The sequence below is a fragment of the Oncorhynchus masou genome, chromosome 6 (genome assembly GCF_036934945.1).
Source record: "Oncorhynchus masou masou isolate Uvic2021 chromosome 6, UVic_Omas_1.1, whole genome shotgun sequence".
In the NCBI taxonomy this organism is placed as follows: domain Eukaryota; kingdom Metazoa; phylum Chordata; class Actinopteri; order Salmoniformes; family Salmonidae; genus Oncorhynchus; species Oncorhynchus masou.
In genome coordinates this window covers 83,325,834-83,343,800 of record NC_088217.1, presented here as the reverse complement: position 1 = coordinate 83,343,800, position 17,967 = coordinate 83,325,834, and the positions used below count along the sequence as shown (strand labels likewise).

The window sequence follows — 17,967 nt, the reverse complement described above, 5'->3', positions numbered from 1 at the left end:
CCAGTACTTTCTTCTCATAAATATCCCCCTGCCCCTTCCCATATTCTGTGGCTCATATCTTCAGACGGCGCTAGGAAACACTAAATAACTCATTGAAGTCAGTGCAACTGTGCCCACGCCTGGCCCCAACATGGCTACATAGTGAAAACCAGCTGATTAGCATGCCTTCTACAGTATCTCTAGTACTCCTCATCACCTTGATCAAAACAGCCGGGTTACTACAGCAGGGCCCCACTTATGACCAATCAGAATCCACTTCCACCAATCAGAGCAAATCAGAAACCAATTAGGACAGAGCACGGAGCACTTAATGTTAATTTGCTAAATGAATGCCTCCATGTTGTAGACTAAAGATAAGTCATTTAGCATTGATTGGGAAACTGACATTTGTACCCTCTTTAATCCAATTTAACTCAGAGAGTACAAGCCCTATTTGATTAAATCCAGTAACTGGGTTACTGAGATAAAGTTAGGACATTTTTAATGCAGGACTGCACATAGTGCACCAGAACCTAGTGGGTTATAGTTAAACTGATACTTGGACTCGTGACACATGGACATAAACACACACAATCTCACACACATCACAGGGGTCAAGGGAAAAGAGCACAGAGTAATCTCTAGCTTTGGAAGTTGTCAGGTCAGACTGACTGGAAGGGAGATGGAGAGAGGAAGACATTAGTCTCATGTTGCTACAGATGGGACGGCCTTTCTGCAGAGGGTAGATAAGCCTCACCTGAAAGTGGCAGACACAACAGCAGCTGGAGGCCTAGATGATATGGCTCATAGACAGATGGAGTGTTGCCGTATCACGGCTACAACTGAGCCGTCTATACAGGGAGAGACAAACAGCGTTCAGCTGCAGAACTTTAGTATATTGCTATAGTAGCATGGTTTAGAAGGGGTGAGAGAGATAGAGAGGTTGTGTGTGTGTGTGTGTGTGTGTGTGTGTGTGTGTGTGTGTGTGTGTGTGTGTGTGTGTGTGTGTGTGTGTGTGTGTGTGTGTGTGTGTGTGTGTGTGTGTGTGTGTGTGTGGCCTAAGAGCTAGGAGACAGCAGCAGTGTTGTTACACACCATGAACACACGTTGCCATGGCAAAACATGTGAAGCAATAACAGGGCAGGATTAGTTTGACCTCTAAAACATGCCTGCATTATGTATAGGCTCTGGGCAGTATATGTCCTTTAGATAGAATGGAGAGTTGAACGTGTTTCAGCTGCATTACCAGCAAAACACTGGCCCTTCTCAAGACAATCTCTCCCATTCAGACCACAGGAGGCTGGTGTCACCTTACAGATTTCTTTCAATTGCTAACAAGCATCGGTCAATACTGAAGCCACTTTCTCAAACCACTTCACACAGTCTGCCTTACCAACAAAACACTTCACACAGTCTGCCTTACCAACAAACCACTTCACACAGTCTGCATTACCAGCAAAACACTTCACACAGTCTGCATTACCAGCAAAACACTTCACACAGTCTGCATTACCAGCAAAACACTTCACACAGTCTGCATTACCAGCAAAACACTTCACACAGTCTGTCTTACCAACAAAACACTTCACACAGTCTGCCTTACCAACAAACCACTTCACACATTCTGCATTACCAGCAAAACACTTCACACAGTCTGCCTTACCAACAAAACACTTCACACAGTCTGCATTACCAACAAAACACTTCACACAGTCTGCATTACCAGCAAAACACTTCACACAGTCTGCATTACCAACAAAACACTTCACACAGTCTGCCTTACCAACAAAACACTTCACACAGTCTGCATTACCAACAAAACACTTCACACAGTCTGCATTACCAGCAAAACACTTCACACAGTCTGCCTTACCAACAAAACACTTCACACAGTCTTCCTTACCAACAAAACACTTCACACAGTCTTCCTTACCAACAAAACACTTCACACAGTCTTCCTTACCAACAAAACACTTCACACAGTCTTCCTTACCAACAAAACACTTCACACAGACATAAATCATGAACTTTTCTCTTTGAAGTTTGAATGATTTTTCACATGAATCAGTATTTAATTATAGAATAAGAATAACACCTTTTCACTTTATTGACTGTACTAAAGTAATGTATATGTAACAAGAATGAATCAGAAACAAAGCCATTTGCTTCAATAGCCTGTATTTTTTCTATATCTTTGCATATAGTAATTTACTTGTAAAAAAATGAAAAGTTGAAACAAAAAAACAAATTCCTAAAATTCCAGTGCTGCAATAAAACCATCAACATGTATAGTATAAATCACTCATACTGTACAGTACTGTGAGGGTTCTAGTTCTCATCAACATGTATAGTATAATCACTCATACTGTACAGTACTGTGAGGGTTCTAGTTCTCATCAACATGTATAGTATAATCACTCATACTGTACAGTACTGTGAGGGTTCTAGTTCTCATCAACATGTATAGTATAAATCACTCATACTGTACAGTACTGTGAGGGTTCTAGTTCTCATCAACATGTATAGTATAAATCACTCATACTGTACAGTACTGTGAGGGTTCTAGTTCTCATCAACATGTATAGTATAAATCACTCATACTGTACAGTACTGTGAGGGTTCTAGTTCTCATCAACATGTATAGTATAATCACTCATACTGTACAGTACTGTGAGGGTTCTAGTTCTCATCAACATGTATAGTATAAATCACTCATACTGTACAGTACTGTGAGGGTTCTAGTTCTCATCAACATGTATAGTATAATCACTCATACTGTACAGTACTGTGAGGGTTCTAGTTCTCATCAACATGTATAGTATAATCACTCATACTGTACAGTACTGTGAGGGTTCTAGTTCTCATCAACATGTATAGTATAAATCACTCATACTGTACAGTACTGTGAGGGTTCTAGTTCTCATCAACATGTAATGTCGAATCCAACCCTGGCAGTCTTCAGGAGAAGTGTCTCCACACCCTGTTAGTCTTCAGGAGAAGTGTCTCCACACCCTGTGAGTCTTCAGGAGAAGTGTCTCCACACCCTGGCAGTCTTCAGGAGAAGTGTCTCCACACCCTGGGAGTCTTCAGGAGAAGTCTCTCCACACCATGGCAGTTGTCAGGAGAAGTGTCTCCACACCCTGGGAGTCTTCAGGAGAAGTGTCTCCACACCCTGTGAGTCTTCAGGAGAAGGGTCTCCACACCCTGACAGTCCCAGGAGAAGTGTCTCCACACCCTGGCAGTCTTCAGGAGAAGTGTCTCCACACCCTGACAGTCTTCAGGAGAAGTGTCTCCACACCCTGGCAGTCTTCAGGAGAAGTGTCTCCACACCATGGCAGTTGTCAGGAGAAGGGTCTCCACACCCTGACAGTCCCAGGAGAAGTGTCTCCACACCCTGACAGTCCCAGGAGAAGTGTCTCCACACCCTGGGAGTCTTCAGGAGAAGTGTCTATACACCCTGGCAGTCTTCAGGAGAAGGGTCTCCACACCCTGACAGTCTTCAGGAGAAGTGTCTCCACACCCTGACAGTCCCAGGAGAAGTGTCTCCACACCCTGACAGTCTTCAGGAGAAGTGTCTCCACACCCTGGCAGTCTTCAGGAGAAGTGTCTCCACACCCTGACAGTCTTCAGGAGAAGTGTCTCCACACCCTGACAGTCCCAGGAGAAGTCTCTCCACACCCTGACAGTCTTCAGGAGAAGTGTCTCCACACCCTGGCAGTCTCAGGAGAAGTGTCTCCACACCCTGGCAGTCTTCAGGAGAAGTGTCTATACACCCTGGCAGTCTCAGGAGAAGTGTCTCCACACCCTGACAGTCTTCAGGAGAAGTCTCTTCACACCCTGGCAGTCTCAGGAGAAGTGTCTCCACACCCTGGCAGTCTTCAGGAGAAGTGTCTATACACCCTGGCAGTCTCAGGAGAAGTGTCTCCACACCCTGGCAGTCTTCAGGAGAAGTGTCTCCACACCCCGGCAGTCTCAGGAGAAATGTCTCTACACCCTGGCAGTCTCAGGAGAAGTGTCTCCACACACTGGCAGTCTCAGGAGAAGTGTCTATACACCCTGGCAGTCTCAGGAGATGTCTCTCCACACACTGGCAGTCTCAGGAGAAGTGTCTCCACACCCTGGGAGTCTTCAGGAGAAGTGTCTCCACACCCTGGCAGTCTCAGGAGAAGTCTCTCCACACCCTGGCAGTCTCAGGAGATGTCTCTCCACACCCTGGCAGTCTCAGGAGAAGTGTCTCCACACCCTGCATTCATTGCATCCAGTAAGGACATCTGGTCATGTCGATGGTGGTCATAAACCTTCCACCTCCCTGCAGAGAAAAAGTATGGAGGCAGGAATAGTGCTGACATCCTGGGATGTGCAGCAAACCAGTCTGTGACTGCAGCAGAGTGGTTGAATGCCACATTATTCCACACGACAACGAGGGTAGGGGGGTTTCTTGCCCCTCTCTCCTCCGCTGGTACAAGTCCATTGTGCAGAGTGGTTGAATGCCACATTATTCCACACGACAACGAGGGTAGGAGAGTTTCTTGCCCCTCTCTCCTCCGCTGGTACAAGTCCATTATGCAGAGTGGTTGAATGCCACATTATTCCACACGACAACGAGGGTAGGAGAGTTCCACACGACAACGAGGGTCTTGCCCCTCTCTCCTCCGCTGGTACAAGTCTTGCCCCTCTCTCCTCCGCTGGTACAAGTCCATTATGCAGGTCATCCAGAAAATAAATTAGCCTCTCTGTTGTAGGGGCCAATGAGTGGTTTGTGTGACAGCAAACCATCATTGGACAGTGCTGCACACATTGTGATGTTAGCTCCTCTCTTGCCGGTGACATTCACGGTTGCTCTCTGTCCAATCACATTTCTTCCCCTGCGGCGTGTTTTTGCCAGGTTGAATCCAGGTTCATCCACAAAGATGAATGTATGTGCAGTTTGCCTGGCTTTCATCTCCATTACTCTCTAAAATACAGTAAATCCACAGTTTTACACTACTTTACATTATGCATAGCTGCGTATGAACCTGTTTGGTTATTGAACAGACATCTTACCTGGACATATTGATACCAGTGTTCTTTCACACGTTCACTGTTTCACTCAAAGGGTACAGTGCTTCATCCTTATTTTATGTTTCTCTGGGACTCTAGCAATTGTCGTTGTGCTGACCATATTCACATTCCCAAAAGTGGTATTGTCTGCCAGCACTCTGTCCCAAATTTCCCGCAGTTTTATTGTATTGTTGCCAATTACCATGTCAACAATGGCAATTTCCTGCGCATCTGATAATACTCTGCCTCTCCCTCCTGTGGGAGGCAACCTTTGTATCCTACTGAAAAACACAAAGATAATCAATATATTTCAAAATGTCAGTACATGTAAAAATGTGAAAATACTGTACTGCACTGTAATATGTAGTTCAATTATCATTGAAGGATGCACATTTCACCTGTTGTTTTGCCGGGAAATGTATACTAATGATGCAAAGGTTGCATCTCAAGGAGAGATCATGGTTTACAAAATGGTCAATAATTGTGGCTGTTATCTCATCAGAGACCACCACTCCTGGTCTTCCTGCCCTTTGTCCTCCACACATTCTCCTTCTCCCTGACACTCTTCTATCCCCACCAACCTGTCTTCCTCTCCCTGCCACTCTTCTCTCCCCAACAACCTGTCTTCCTTGATCCATGTTTCCAAATTAAATCATTCCCAAGCCGTCCTCTTTTGTCTGTTTGGTAACAAGACTAAAAACAGGACACTTGGGTCGGCTTTCAGCTGAAATTGCAGTCAGCTGTGTTTTGAATTATAAAATATTCTGCTGAGATTTTCTATATGCTTCAATCTGGTTACTGCAGAAATGCAAAGCATTTGCCATCATTCTGTTTTGAATGTGTTTTTAACAGTTTTGGAAACAGTGTGTTTGCATTTGAAAACATGTGCTGCAAATATATAGTTTTGCAGGTGGTGTATGAATGAGAAATTAATGTATGAATGAGTATGAATGAGAAAAGAGTTCATGGATTTCAGAGAATGTGGTCATTTGTAACGATGTGCGCTGAGAGTCAGGAAGCAAGTTGAGGGAGTGAGTGTTTTAACAAATAAACACAACATAATACAAAACAAGAAACACGAACAACGCACAGACATGAAACAAACAGAAACAATAACGCCTGGGGAAGGAACCAAAAGGACTGACATATAGGGAAGGTAATCAGGGAAGTGACGGAGTCTAGGTGAGTCTGATGACGCGCAGGTGCGCATAACGATGGTGACAGGTGTGGTGACAGGTGTGCGCCATACCCAGCAGCCTGATGCCCTAGAGGCCGGAGAGGGAGCACACATGACATCATTGAATGCATTTTGTGTGACGCAATGAAAAATGATTCACAATTTGGTCCACATACATTTCTGTTTCGCTGACTGTGTGAAGAGTTTTGACAATGCATGTTAGTTTAACAGTTTAACTTTAATCCGTCCCCTCGCCCCTACCCCGGCCGCGGCGCGCACCACCGCTAACTAGCTAGCCATTTCACATCGGTTACATTAGCAATTGAAAAAAATAATAATTGGGGAGGACCGGCTCGTTTGATGCCATTCCATTTGCTCTGATGCCATTATTATGAGCCGTCCTCCCCCCAGCAGCCTCTGCTGAATCAGAGGCTGTATTGTTTTGTTGGGCATGCCTACAAAGTCAAATACTAGAGCTTTCACGTTATAGTCTTCATAATGTTGCGCTACAGCTGGAGTGAAGGCTATCTCTATGGCAGACTAGTATAAGAATACAGTCAGGTAACAACTGTAGGGTTACTGTAAATGAGTCTAATGACAGTCTGTTAAGTGACTCAGAGTGCGACTGGCTGCAACTACAGTGAGGTTTCAAAGGCAAAGAGATGATGATGAATGATTTTCTGTCCGTCCTCCATTTCCCTTTCATCAATCTGTAGAATCACATTGTCAATATACTATATCTTACTAGGACACACGCAGTAGACAATTCTACAGGGGTTTTGCTGAGAGAGGTATCAATTCACAGACATTGGATGATCTAATTTTGCATCAGTTATCAACACTTCTTAATTGGGAAATGAATTAGGTCTACTTTGACCATTCCTTTTTAACGACTTGTCCAAATGAATCAAGAACATGTACTTGTAAGAGGAGGATACATCCATTGAAATACTGATGTGATATAGTGACCTCTTGTGGTCATACGGGGCTCTCACTGGGTTGTTGTCTGCTTGAGTTAGATCAACGTCTCACCATTTGTGGCCTACTTCTTTGGAATACTTAATATTTCAAGATATTTTCACTTAGTCTGACTGAAAAAGCAATGCAATCAAACTAGTTAAGCATAATGACTAGACATCATTATCTGATATAGGTTTAGTTTGTCTTTCATATTTTATATATTTACATACATTACATACACATTTAAATATATGCTTTTTTTTAAAGAAAAAAGACATACAAGTTGATTAGAGATTTCACCTCCTGTGGAAATCGTTCACTTCTGCTGCATAAAAGTCACTGTGTCGCCATGGAGAGATGACTTCCTTTTGGAAGAGAAAGCGGTCCAGCCGATGGTCAAATAAAGAAATAAAAGCCTGTCATTGTGCAATACCTTGGGATGACAAAAGAGTTTGCTACATGTACTTCCCTAATGAAATAGCATGCAGTATGGGTGCATCTCATACTGAAGTGGCTTCCTTTCCTTTCCTCCTTTCCTTCATCCCTACTAGGCACACACTGGTTGAATCAACGCTGTTTCCATGTCATTTCAATGAACCAAAGTGGAATAGATGTTGAATTGACTGTCCAGTGGGTCTGCACATATGTCGTTGGATAGAGTTGGACAGGTTAAAGCAAATACCTGATGAAGGTAATCACCATGTTGCTTTCACCTTTGCTTTATTTTCAGATCAGTGCAGATGAGGAAGTTGAGAAGAAAAGAGGAAGCAGCATTAGACTATTGAGATGCACCCTCACTCACAGGGGTCGTGGTGGAAACCACATGTCCTGGTCTCTAGTCTATATAACTCAGCACATCACTCTCCCCCTTCCACTTTTCACTCTCTCTCTGTCTCTCTCTCACACACACACACACACACACAAACTCAATCATCATTTCACCATGGGCAACTTTGCTGCCAACGAGGGACTTTCGGTCTTTGTCATTGTAAGTCTGCCAAATTCAATTCTATAATTACTCCACATTTCTGTTTTGGGGTGTAATGTCCTACTGATCTAACCAGGTGAATTGGGTCTGTTTTAGCTGGTATGGCTGGGAATCAACGCTTACCTGTTTGTCCAGTTCTACATGAACTTCCTGACTGAGAGATGGTTCTACACACGGGTCCTTCTCGGGGTAAGTTTGAGAACCAAAGTCCTTTTCTATTGAACAAATGATTGAAGAAATGGAGGTCAGTTTAAGATGTCATACTCTGCTCTTAGTGTATTAGACATCTCGGCAACCCAGAACGAAATATGGAGTGCTGTTGTCATCTGTCAGCAGGTCCTGCTGTATTACATATTTAGCACGTAGACCTTAATTCTTATTTGATTTTATATTTACATGTATATTGTACAGTTAGTAGGTCATTCATATTGAATATGTGTAGTCCATATTATGCCTTAACCCCTCTTGTCTGACAGAGATTGAAACAAAAGAGGAATCACAAGTTGATGTGATATCTTTACTCTGTGGTTACAGCTGTGTATATGACTGACTACGTGTTCCTCACAGGATGCCCAGGTGGCTAAACTAAAAGTAGCAATGACCAGAAGTGAAACTGAGTCTGCACTTTACTCTACGCCCCTCTCACTCCTGCTCAGTCCCCGAGGGCCCCTCTCACTCCTGCCCAGTCCCTGAGGGCCCCTCTCAATTGAAACCAGTAACCAGAAGTAAAAAAACAGATTCAAACTGTAAAAATGGTGTTGTTCGACTAATTATTCCCACTTCCTCTCCCTCTCTATCTAACCCTACTATCACTCCCCTCAGGATGCCCTCTCCTGGGCCAGGGCTCCTGCAGCCTGTCTCAACTTTAACTGTATGCTTATTCTGCTGCCAGTCTGCCGGAACCTTCTGTCCTTCCTGCGCGGCTCCATTCAGGTAACACAGACACACCCGACCCTATTTCATTCAAATGTGTATGGGTAGTCATCTATAAATAATAGCTGTATCACATTTTTTCAAACTTTTCCTACACGTTCAGTGTTGCAGTCGCACAGCTGCTCGACAACTGGACAGAAACATCACCTTTCATAAGCTGGTAGCTTACATGATAGCATTTCACACAGGTACCCTACTCACTCACTTAGTTTGCTTTACATTTGCCTTTGATCGTCTTCATTCGTTTTCATTGTTCATCAAACAGATGTCTCTGTACAGATTGTAATCTTCACTTTGCCTTTGTCCTTGCCTAGCGGTCCACATCATCGCCCACCTGTTTAACTTTGAGTGGTTCATGGGAGCCCAGCTGTACAGGAACAGCAGCTCTCTGCCCTTTGTGCTGTCCCAGATTGGCACCGGAGACAATGCCTCCTACCTAAACCCCATCAGGACTGACCAGACCGTGAGTATTCTATTAGCTACAGATTTTCATTGTTCATTATGTCTATGACTACCTAGGACACTGTGTTCATTACGTTTATAACTGCCTAGGACACTGTGTTCATTACGTTTATATCTGCCTAGGACACTGTGTTCATTACGTTTATAAATGTCTAGGACACTGTGTTCATTATGTCTATGACTACCTAGGACACTGTGTTCATTACGTTTATAAATGTCTAGGACACTGTGTTAATTATGTCTATGACTACCTAGGACACATTGTTCATTATGTCTATGACTGCTTAGGACACTGTGTTCATTATGTTTATAACTGCCTAGGACACTGTGTTCATTATGTTTATAACTGCCTAGGACACTGTGTTCATTATGTTTATAACTGCCTAGGACACTGTGTTCATTATGTTTATAACTGCCTAGGACACATTGTTCATTATGTTTATAACTGCCTAGGACACTGTGTTCATTATGTTTATAACTGCCTAGGACACTGTGTTCATTATGTTTATAACTGCCTAGGACACTGTGGTCATTATGTTTATAACTGCCTAGGACACTGTGTTCATTATGTTTAAGACTGCCTAGGACACTGTGTTCATTATGTTTATAACTGCCTAGGACACTGTGTTCATTATGTTTATAACTGCCTAGGACACTGTGTTCATTATGTTTAAGACTGCCTAGGACACTGTGTTCATTATGTTTAAGACTGCCTAGGACACTGTGTTCAGTATGTTTATAACTGTCTAGGACACTGTGTTCATTATGTTTATGACTGCCTAGGACACTGTGTTCATTATGTTTATAACTGCCTAGGACACTGTGTTCATTATGTTTATAACTGCCGAGGACACTGTGTTCATTATGTTTAGAACTGCCTAGGACACTGTGTTCATTATGTTTATAACTGCCGAGGACACTGTGTTCATTATGTTTATAACTGTCTAGGACACTGTGTTCATTATGTTTATAACTGTCTAGGACACTGTGTTCATTATGTTTAAGACTGCCTAGGACACTGTGTTCATTATGTTTATAACTGCCTAGGACACTGTGTTCATTATGTTTATAACTGCCGAGGACACTGTGTTCATTATGTTTATAACTGCCTAGGACACTGTGTTCATTATGTTTATAACTGCCTAGGACACTGTGTTCATTATGTTTATAACTGCCTAGGACACTGTGTTCATTATGTTTATAACTGCCTAGGACACTGTGTTCATTATGTTTATGACTGCCTAGGACACGTTCTAATGTCTTATGTAGTGCTATAAAGGCTTTAGGAATGCATAACGTGTTACAGAGTATTCTGTATTTAATGTAGCTATGTCAAGAGGTCAGTTCTGACCAAGGACAGAATGTTGACAATTGATAGCAGATTATGACAGAGAGGAATCCCCCAGCATAGAAATAGAATGAATAGAATGATAATGTATTTCTATGTTCCTCAGCCCATAACACACTATGACTCCTTCATTACTCATTGGCTGCCTCCTCTGAACAGAGAAATATAATATATGAATAAAACAGATAGTAAAATGGTCAGCAAATGTCCCACTTTTTGTAATATTAAAGCAAGTTCATTATGCTGAGTCAGAAGGAAGCATTTCTGAACATTACCGACTTCCCTAAATAGGTTGAGCAGATAGTCCCAAACACAGCCTCCACACTCCCTCCGAGGCAACAACATGACTGCATTACTCTGAAATCCCTCTTCTCTGATTGGGTCAGAACCCAACCATAGTGATGTTCACTACCATCGCGGGTTTAACGGGCGTGGTCATCACCTTGGCCCTCATCCTCATCATTACATCATCCATGGAGGTCATCCGCAGGTCATACTTCGAGGTTTTCTGGTACACCCATCACCTCTTCATCATCTTCTTCATCGGACTCGTCTTCCACGGCTTCGGGTGAGTCAGTTAAAACTCACAAAAATGTGCACATTCATTGTTTCTCCATAATACCCTGTTTGAGTCAGTTGAACATTTCCTACAGAGACATAACATATTATTAGCCTCATTTTAAGATATTAAAAGGGTTCATACATGCTTATAACAAGTAATAAAAGCATTATACCTGCAGGTAAAGCCCTACCGTTTTATTTGAAATCTCTCTAAAACGGTTTGCCACAGGCGAATTGTCCGAGGGCAGACCGCTACAAGTCTCCTGGAGAACAAGCCATCGCAGTGTGCAGATCAGTTTGAGTCATGGGGAAAGAACGGGACCTTTTGCCCTGAGCCAGAGTTTGCTGGGAACCCTCCTATGGTGAGCTATGACAGCTCCTTCTTTTTTTTTACATGACTTAAGTGTGCTGCTTCTTTTTTGTAAAGAACATTTTCTCTGTCGGTTTCCTCTTCAGACATGGAAGTGGGTGGTGGGGCCTATGATCTTGTATGTGTGTGAGAGACTGGTCCGATTCTACCGCTCCCAACAAAAGGTGGTCATCACCAAGGTCAGTACTGTCCTTCAAGCCAGCTTGTACACTCCCAACAGGCAATTTCTCTAACGGACAATTTCTTTTAGATTTAAAGCCAGTGTGATTGAGACAGTCGTCCTTGTTACACATGATTCTGGCCAAGAACCAGAATCATGCGCTATGCAGTTCACGTCTACTCATCCAACAGTTAGTTGTCTCTTTTGGCCTCCATCTTGTTTTTCTCCCATCCTTCTCCTCTCCAGGTGGTGATGCACCCGTCCAAGACCCTGGAGCTCCAGATGAAGAGGAAGGGCTTCAGGATGGAGGTCGGCCAGTACGTCTTCATGCAGTGTCCCTGCGTCTCCCAGCTGGAGTGGCATCCCTTCACCCTCACCTCCGCCCCCGAGGAGGATCACTTCAGCGTCCACATCCGTATCGTGGGCGACTGGACCCAGGGCCTGTACGAGGCCTGCGGGGGGGACAAGAACGAGACCCAGGAGGCATGGAAACTGCCCAAGTATGTGCTTGAATGCAGAGCTAACATTTTCTACGTCCCCGTCCCCTTAACTAATCTTCGGTTAAATATCCATTAGGTTGAATGTCAATTAGGTTTTTGTACTGCTATTTCTGCACTTCATGTCCCTACTTGACATCATAGTGTAGTTAGTGGGCTGTCATTTAGAACATGACGATGGGGTAGTAGTGTTTTCTTTTGACTGTGAAATAACGGTGAGGGGAAGTGCCACAGAGGAATGTGGTTTTCAGCAGTAGTACATTTCAACAATCGCAACATTGTGTAATTGTTTAACCAGAAAGTATCCAGTATATTAGATCCTGTCATGTTTTTACCATATAAATGTAATTAGAAGACTATTAAAATGTTATATGACTGTAACTCTCTCCCTGGATGCAGAATGGCGATAGATGGCCCGTTTGGTACGGCCAGTGAGGACGTGTTCGGCTATGAGGTGGTCATGCTGGTGGGTGCTGGCATCGGGGTCACCCCCTTCGCCTCCGTCCTCAAGTCAGTCTGGTACAAACACATCCAGGAGAACCAGAATGTCTTCACCAAGAAGGTGAGAGAGGGTCTCTGTCTGTCTGGTTTATTGTCTTTCTAAATTGCAGTGTAGGGTACTTCCCCATTTCATTCCACCAATGTTTCAACTAAAATGTTCTTCATTGCATTGTGATTTGCTTTTCTATTTCATTTCATCAAGTGAGAGAAAATCTCACTGCTATGAGTGTAATGTTCATTTATTTTCAACGTTTACATCGTTCTTTTAGGCTGCTCTTTACTTCTTGTTATATGTCCAATTTGTGATTCAAAATTCAAAAGGGCACTCGCACATCTGAGCTATCTTTGTTGCAGGTGCACGGTAACAGTTGAATAAGATGAGGAAAAGGAGAAACCCGCACACTGCTCTTGATAGTATCACTGCTCTTTATTAAGCTTCACGCTGCGGCCTCAAGGCTTTCCTCAGAGCTTTGTTTTGTCCAATATGTGAAATGGACAATCTTTCTTCCATCTCCTCGATGCCAGATCTACTTCTATTGGCTGTGTCCTGAGACCCAGGCGTTTGAGTGGTTTGCTGACCTGCTGCAGTCTCTGGAGGGACAGATGACAGAGAAAGGCATGGTGGACTTCCTCAGCTACAACATCTACCTGACCCGTTGGAAAGAAACCGAGGTCAGCACACCACACTTTTCAGCAGCGGCGCAACTTTGGTTTTAGAAGCGGGGGGGACATCTTTAAAAAATATATATATATCCAGTCGGAAAAAACACTCCAAACAGCCTCCCCGACCACTCGGAGATGTCCTCATGGTCCTAAAGCACACCTTCGCCACATTTTGTATCACATTTCAATGATAAAACTGTGGGGACAAAAATGCAATTTCAGAATGTGGTTCTCCCCCCGTCCACAGAGAAAGTTGTGCCCCTGCTTTTCAGAAGACACACCAATGTACAGATACACAGCACTAACACACACATATTTATGTTGTATGTACAAGGATGAAAGCTAAAAAATCTGCGTTGTCTCAAACTGAATAACTATTGAACATAGATGAGAGTGGGACAATGCATAATCACAAAATTAATCTCAAAAGTGATTTTTTTTTTTACAAAAGGCTGCTCACTTCAGAGTTCACCATGAGGCAGAGAATGACCCTATCACAGGGCTGAAGCAGAAGACTCTGTATGGGAAACCTAACTGGGACAATGAGTTTACTACTATTGGGACAAAGCATCCAGAGTGAGTGCCTTTCAGCCTCTTCTAATCCAAATGACAGCCAACAGAAATGCCATATTCCAGAGAAACACGAGTTAGATGTACTTAGATTGTAAAATGTGTTACATGTATAGTTCACAACTTGTGGACTATTCGTAATTAATGTGTGTGTCCAGGAAAAAAGTAGGAGTGTTCCTGTGCGGTCCCACCCAGCTGGCTGACGTCTTGGAGAAGCAGTGCCTGTCTCACTCTGAGGCTGGTGTCAAGTTCATCTTCAACAAGGAGAACTTCTGAGACCCCAACACCCCTCCAAGAGCACCAATTATTCCTACTTTATCAAAGTTAGCTTTCAATATTGCCCAGACCCAGAGTATCCTCTGGCTTGTAAGCTGTTTCACATTCCTAAACTGTTGTGTTGTTATCCCCAACATAAACAATCAATTATTTTTTTATGGATTCTTTAAACTTAAGTGCCCTTATCTCACACAAGTTTATCAGATCATAGCAACAAAAATGGAAGTAAACTTCACTGTTCTAATGATCATGACCTTCCACACCCCTCCTCAGTGACATTTCACAATAGGTTTCTTGCACTAATCTGTGAAGAAATGACCAAACCTACCCGCATTACCACAGAGGCCAGAACGTTATTCTTGTTCTGCAATACAACATGCAAACACAGAAACTCTAGTGTCAAAACTCTCTAGTTCCACTTCCTCCTGTTTCTGGTGTTGTATTTACAAGTTTGTATAAGCAAAATAACATGCATAAAGTTTACTTCATTTAAAATAATATTTTCTTTTCACTGCACCAGGGATAGTCTACCAGACATTTTGCCTTTGCAGCTTTCTTCAGTGTGTAGGTACAGCAGACGTTTGTCTAAAATGAAAATGAGCAGCAACAAAAACCTGTTTGGGATGTGATATACTAGTTACCCCAGCTGCAGCTTCTCCTGCTGGACTCAATAGCAGCTGATCATGTGATGTAAAATAATGTACATAATAAACACTGCTTTTCCTCACCCTATATCAAGGAAGTGGGACAACAGGACAAATATAAGCACCCACCAAAATGATTATTTATTCATTACAAGTAAAGCCAACATTATAGTTGGAACATTGGTATCGTAAGGTAGCAGCTTTGAAGACAAGCTGTCATAATAGGAAGATTTCAACTGATGCATTTAAAGTCAATGAATAAAGTGTCTTTGGGGTGGACAGCATTTCAGCCCATCCAGAGCATTTCAATAGATGCATTAAATAGGTCAATGGAACGCAGACCGTGGGGATAGAAGGACGCAGGATTGGCACACATTCAACAAATCTGATCTAACATTGTAACGGGCCCAATGTGGTTACTAAAGTTCGATTTGGATATATTTGGCTGTTTTCACTGCATAACATTTAGAAGTTGTCCCTTTTCAGGTTTAGAAGAAGTGTCCGCTAAATGCTAACTCCCATTCCTATAAGCTGGTAGCATAGCTAGCATACAGAAGTCAGTGGTGGTCGTCAGTCGGTTTTTCTTCTAGTATTACATTGTTTTTGATTATTGCATTGTTGGCTTTTGAGTTTGCAATAAAGGCATTTCACTGTACTTGTGCATGTGACATTAAAAATGTGACTCTTGGTGACATGAACATGTCTTGTCAAATATACAAATAACCACATTTTTCTGGAGGGCAATTAGGAGAGTCGGGATCTTTCCTCCACGCATTTCCATTGTTTTGGTCGAGTTCCATTGACCCCTTTACCACATCTATAGCCGTATCGCTGCTTGTCCCATTCAGCATAGAATGTACAGTGAGCTACTGATTACTGAATACCTCCCCTGCAGGATGGGTGAAGCATTGCACCTTCTATAAGCAGTATCAGGGTTGGTCCTGGTCTAGGGGGTTAAGGCCACAGCAAACACACTGACCACACAGTACATGGTGCGGTTCTCCCATTTCACTGTGCAGCTCCCTGAGAGAAAGGAACAGATGGTGCATGAGTCAGTTTGATAAGCAGTGTTTCCTAGGCAGCTGGGGAGGGCTGGTTTAGTGAAGAGACATGTGGTTCCCACCCCAAAGTGCCGCAAGTCATGATGACACCTGTTTTGTTGAATGAAAGAAGATTTGAGATAAACAAGATGGCGGCATACACATTGACGATTACTTCATGGAGTAAAACGATTTTTTTTTAAATAACGGCGCATTTTCTAAATTAAAACACCACCTGCCACTGGACATTTCATAATATACATGTTTGGCTGAATCAAGAATGAAGTATTGCCAACTTAAGGTCGTTCGAAAATTCTCTGTGCTACCAAACAGTACTTAACCTGTAACTCCCAGTAATAGATACCAAAAATATTTAGTTAAATATCATTATCTGGTGTAACTAGGAAACCCTTTGAACTGAGCAGTGGTGGATGTTAGCTTACCATCAGTAACAGTGTCCCAGTAGCAGGAGTTAGCTGTGTGGAGACCTGCACCACTCTTCTGCATGACAGCACAGCTAACTGTAGAGAGAGGAACAGGCAGGGGTCAAATTATGATCATCGTTAACAAAATATCAGTAAGCAATTGTGTTTTTTCACATATTTTTCACCATTGGCACCATACAATAAGTTTGCATGCTGGATTTACAGTAAAAGGAACAAGTCTGTGTTCAATAGGAGATGAAGGCAGCCATACCAATGTACTTGTATGACTTAGTCTGTTTGACCAGCAGGGTGAGGGCTTGCTCCACAATCTTGGCTGTCCACTGGTTCACAGTGTCCTGTCTGTAGCTCTCTTCTCCAATGATGCTCTGAATACACTGCAAGACAGACAGTTTGGACACACACACACACACACACACACACACACACACAGCTGAGAAGGCTGGCCCCTTTAGGCATGTGGGGAGCATGGGACCTGATGTGAACAGTGCTGTATACAGAGTCATGTCTATATTGGGGATATGAGCGTTTGTCTTGAGTAACCAGGGGACAAACAGACTGCGAGACTGGATGCTGTTTCACATGATACCTCACTGTAAATTTACACTAAGTAATAGCTAGCTAAATCTATATTTCAAAACCAATCTTAAATATCTATATTCTCCATTTGGTTATTCAAACGTATTGATGCTGAATCAATAGATAGTTGTTACCTCTTTCACGGAGTTACTGGCCTCTTCAGAGTTGAAAGAGCCCTAGAAACAATGATGAGTCAGAGACTTGCACCTCTTCAACTCATCACACCTTTCACTGCAGTTAGAATGGTCAAAACTCTAGGACTAAAACTGAAATGCAGTAATATCAAGGTAGTTAGGTAAATGCTGTAACGCCGATATCGTCTAGGTAGTTTAAACTTTAAACAATATCTAGCTAGTTGTCTTTTCCACTGTAATTGTTTGGCTATTTGGCTAGCTAACAGGCGTTGTTGTGCCAGCCAGTTAGCTAGCTATCTACATTTTGGATTTCATACTCAAGAGTATAGCAACGAAATAGTTGGTAGCATATTCAGTACCTCTTCCCCAGAAAATTCCTCCATTCTCGCCTTCTTAAAAGTGATAGAAATAACTGTTTTCCAGTGAAAATCTGCTTGATAAATGTTTGAGTTTTCCTGTTTGTCGTCACAGGTGGTTAACGAGTGGAGGGAAGCAGGTCACAACCCCAAGAAATGACCTGAGGTTCTGTGAACACTGCCACCTAGCGGGCGAGCCTTAAAATAACACAGGATTAAAGAGGACGGCGCTTTCCAGCAATCTCGTTGCATTAAAGTGTAAAATGATCAAAGCTTTTACAGAAAG

General features: G+C 42.8%; 2 protein-coding genes across 2 annotated transcripts; one reads left to right on the top strand and one right to left on the bottom strand.

The window, feature by feature from the left end:
- The first annotated feature begins 8,028 nt into the window (after positions 1–8,028).
- Positions 8,029–15,784, top strand: LOC135542808 (cytochrome b-245 heavy chain-like). Its single transcript, XM_064970030.1, has 13 exons — positions 8,029–8,144; positions 8,241–8,333; positions 8,967–9,077; positions 9,181–9,265; positions 9,392–9,540; positions 11,274–11,455; positions 11,678–11,810; positions 11,905–11,997; positions 12,225–12,478; positions 12,875–13,037; positions 13,502–13,648; positions 14,091–14,215; positions 14,368–15,784. Exons 1-13 carry the CDS (start codon positions 8,100–8,102, stop codon positions 14,483–14,485), a joined length of 1,698 nt encoding a protein of 565 aa, XP_064826102.1. The 5' UTR covers positions 8,029–8,099; the 3' UTR covers positions 14,486–15,784.
- LOC135542810 (dynein light chain Tctex-type 3-like) lies at positions 15,248–17,822 on the bottom strand. Its single transcript, XM_064970031.1, has 5 exons — positions 17,685–17,822; positions 17,326–17,367; positions 16,866–16,989; positions 16,613–16,690; positions 15,248–16,152 (listed from the first exon to the last, which is right to left on the bottom strand). Exons 1-5 carry the CDS (start codon positions 17,706–17,708, stop codon positions 16,076–16,078), a joined length of 345 nt encoding a protein of 114 aa, XP_064826103.1. The 5' UTR covers positions 17,709–17,822; the 3' UTR covers positions 15,248–16,075.
- Positions 17,823–17,967: the final 145 nt, after the last annotated feature.

What these genes read in the sequence shown, in the direction of transcription:
- LOC135542810 (XM_064970031.1), bottom strand. Translation starts at nt 17,708, where the DNA reads ATGGAGGAATTTTCTGGGGAAGAG. An exon ending in TAAGTCATACAAGTACATTG is followed by an intron (nt 16,691 to 16,865) that starts GTATGGCTGCCT and finishes CTCTCTCTACAG; the next exon opens with TTAGCTGTGCTGTCATGCAG. An exon ending in CTGGGACACTGTTACTGATG is followed by an intron (nt 16,153 to 16,612) that starts GTAAGCTAACAT and finishes CCTTTCTCTCAG; the next exon opens with GGAGCTGCACAGTGAAATGG.
- LOC135542808 (XM_064970030.1), top strand. Translation starts at nt 8,100, where the DNA reads ATGGGCAACTTTGCTGCCAACGAGGGACTTTCGGTCTTTGTCATT. An exon ending in ACACACGGGTCCTTCTCGGG is followed by an intron (nt 8,334 to 8,966) that starts GTAAGTTTGAGA and finishes CACTCCCCTCAG; the next exon opens with GATGCCCTCTCCTGGGCCAG. An exon ending in GAGGCATGGAAACTGCCCAA is followed by an intron (nt 12,479 to 12,874) that starts GTATGTGCTTGA and finishes CCCTGGATGCAG; the next exon opens with AATGGCGATAGATGGCCCGT.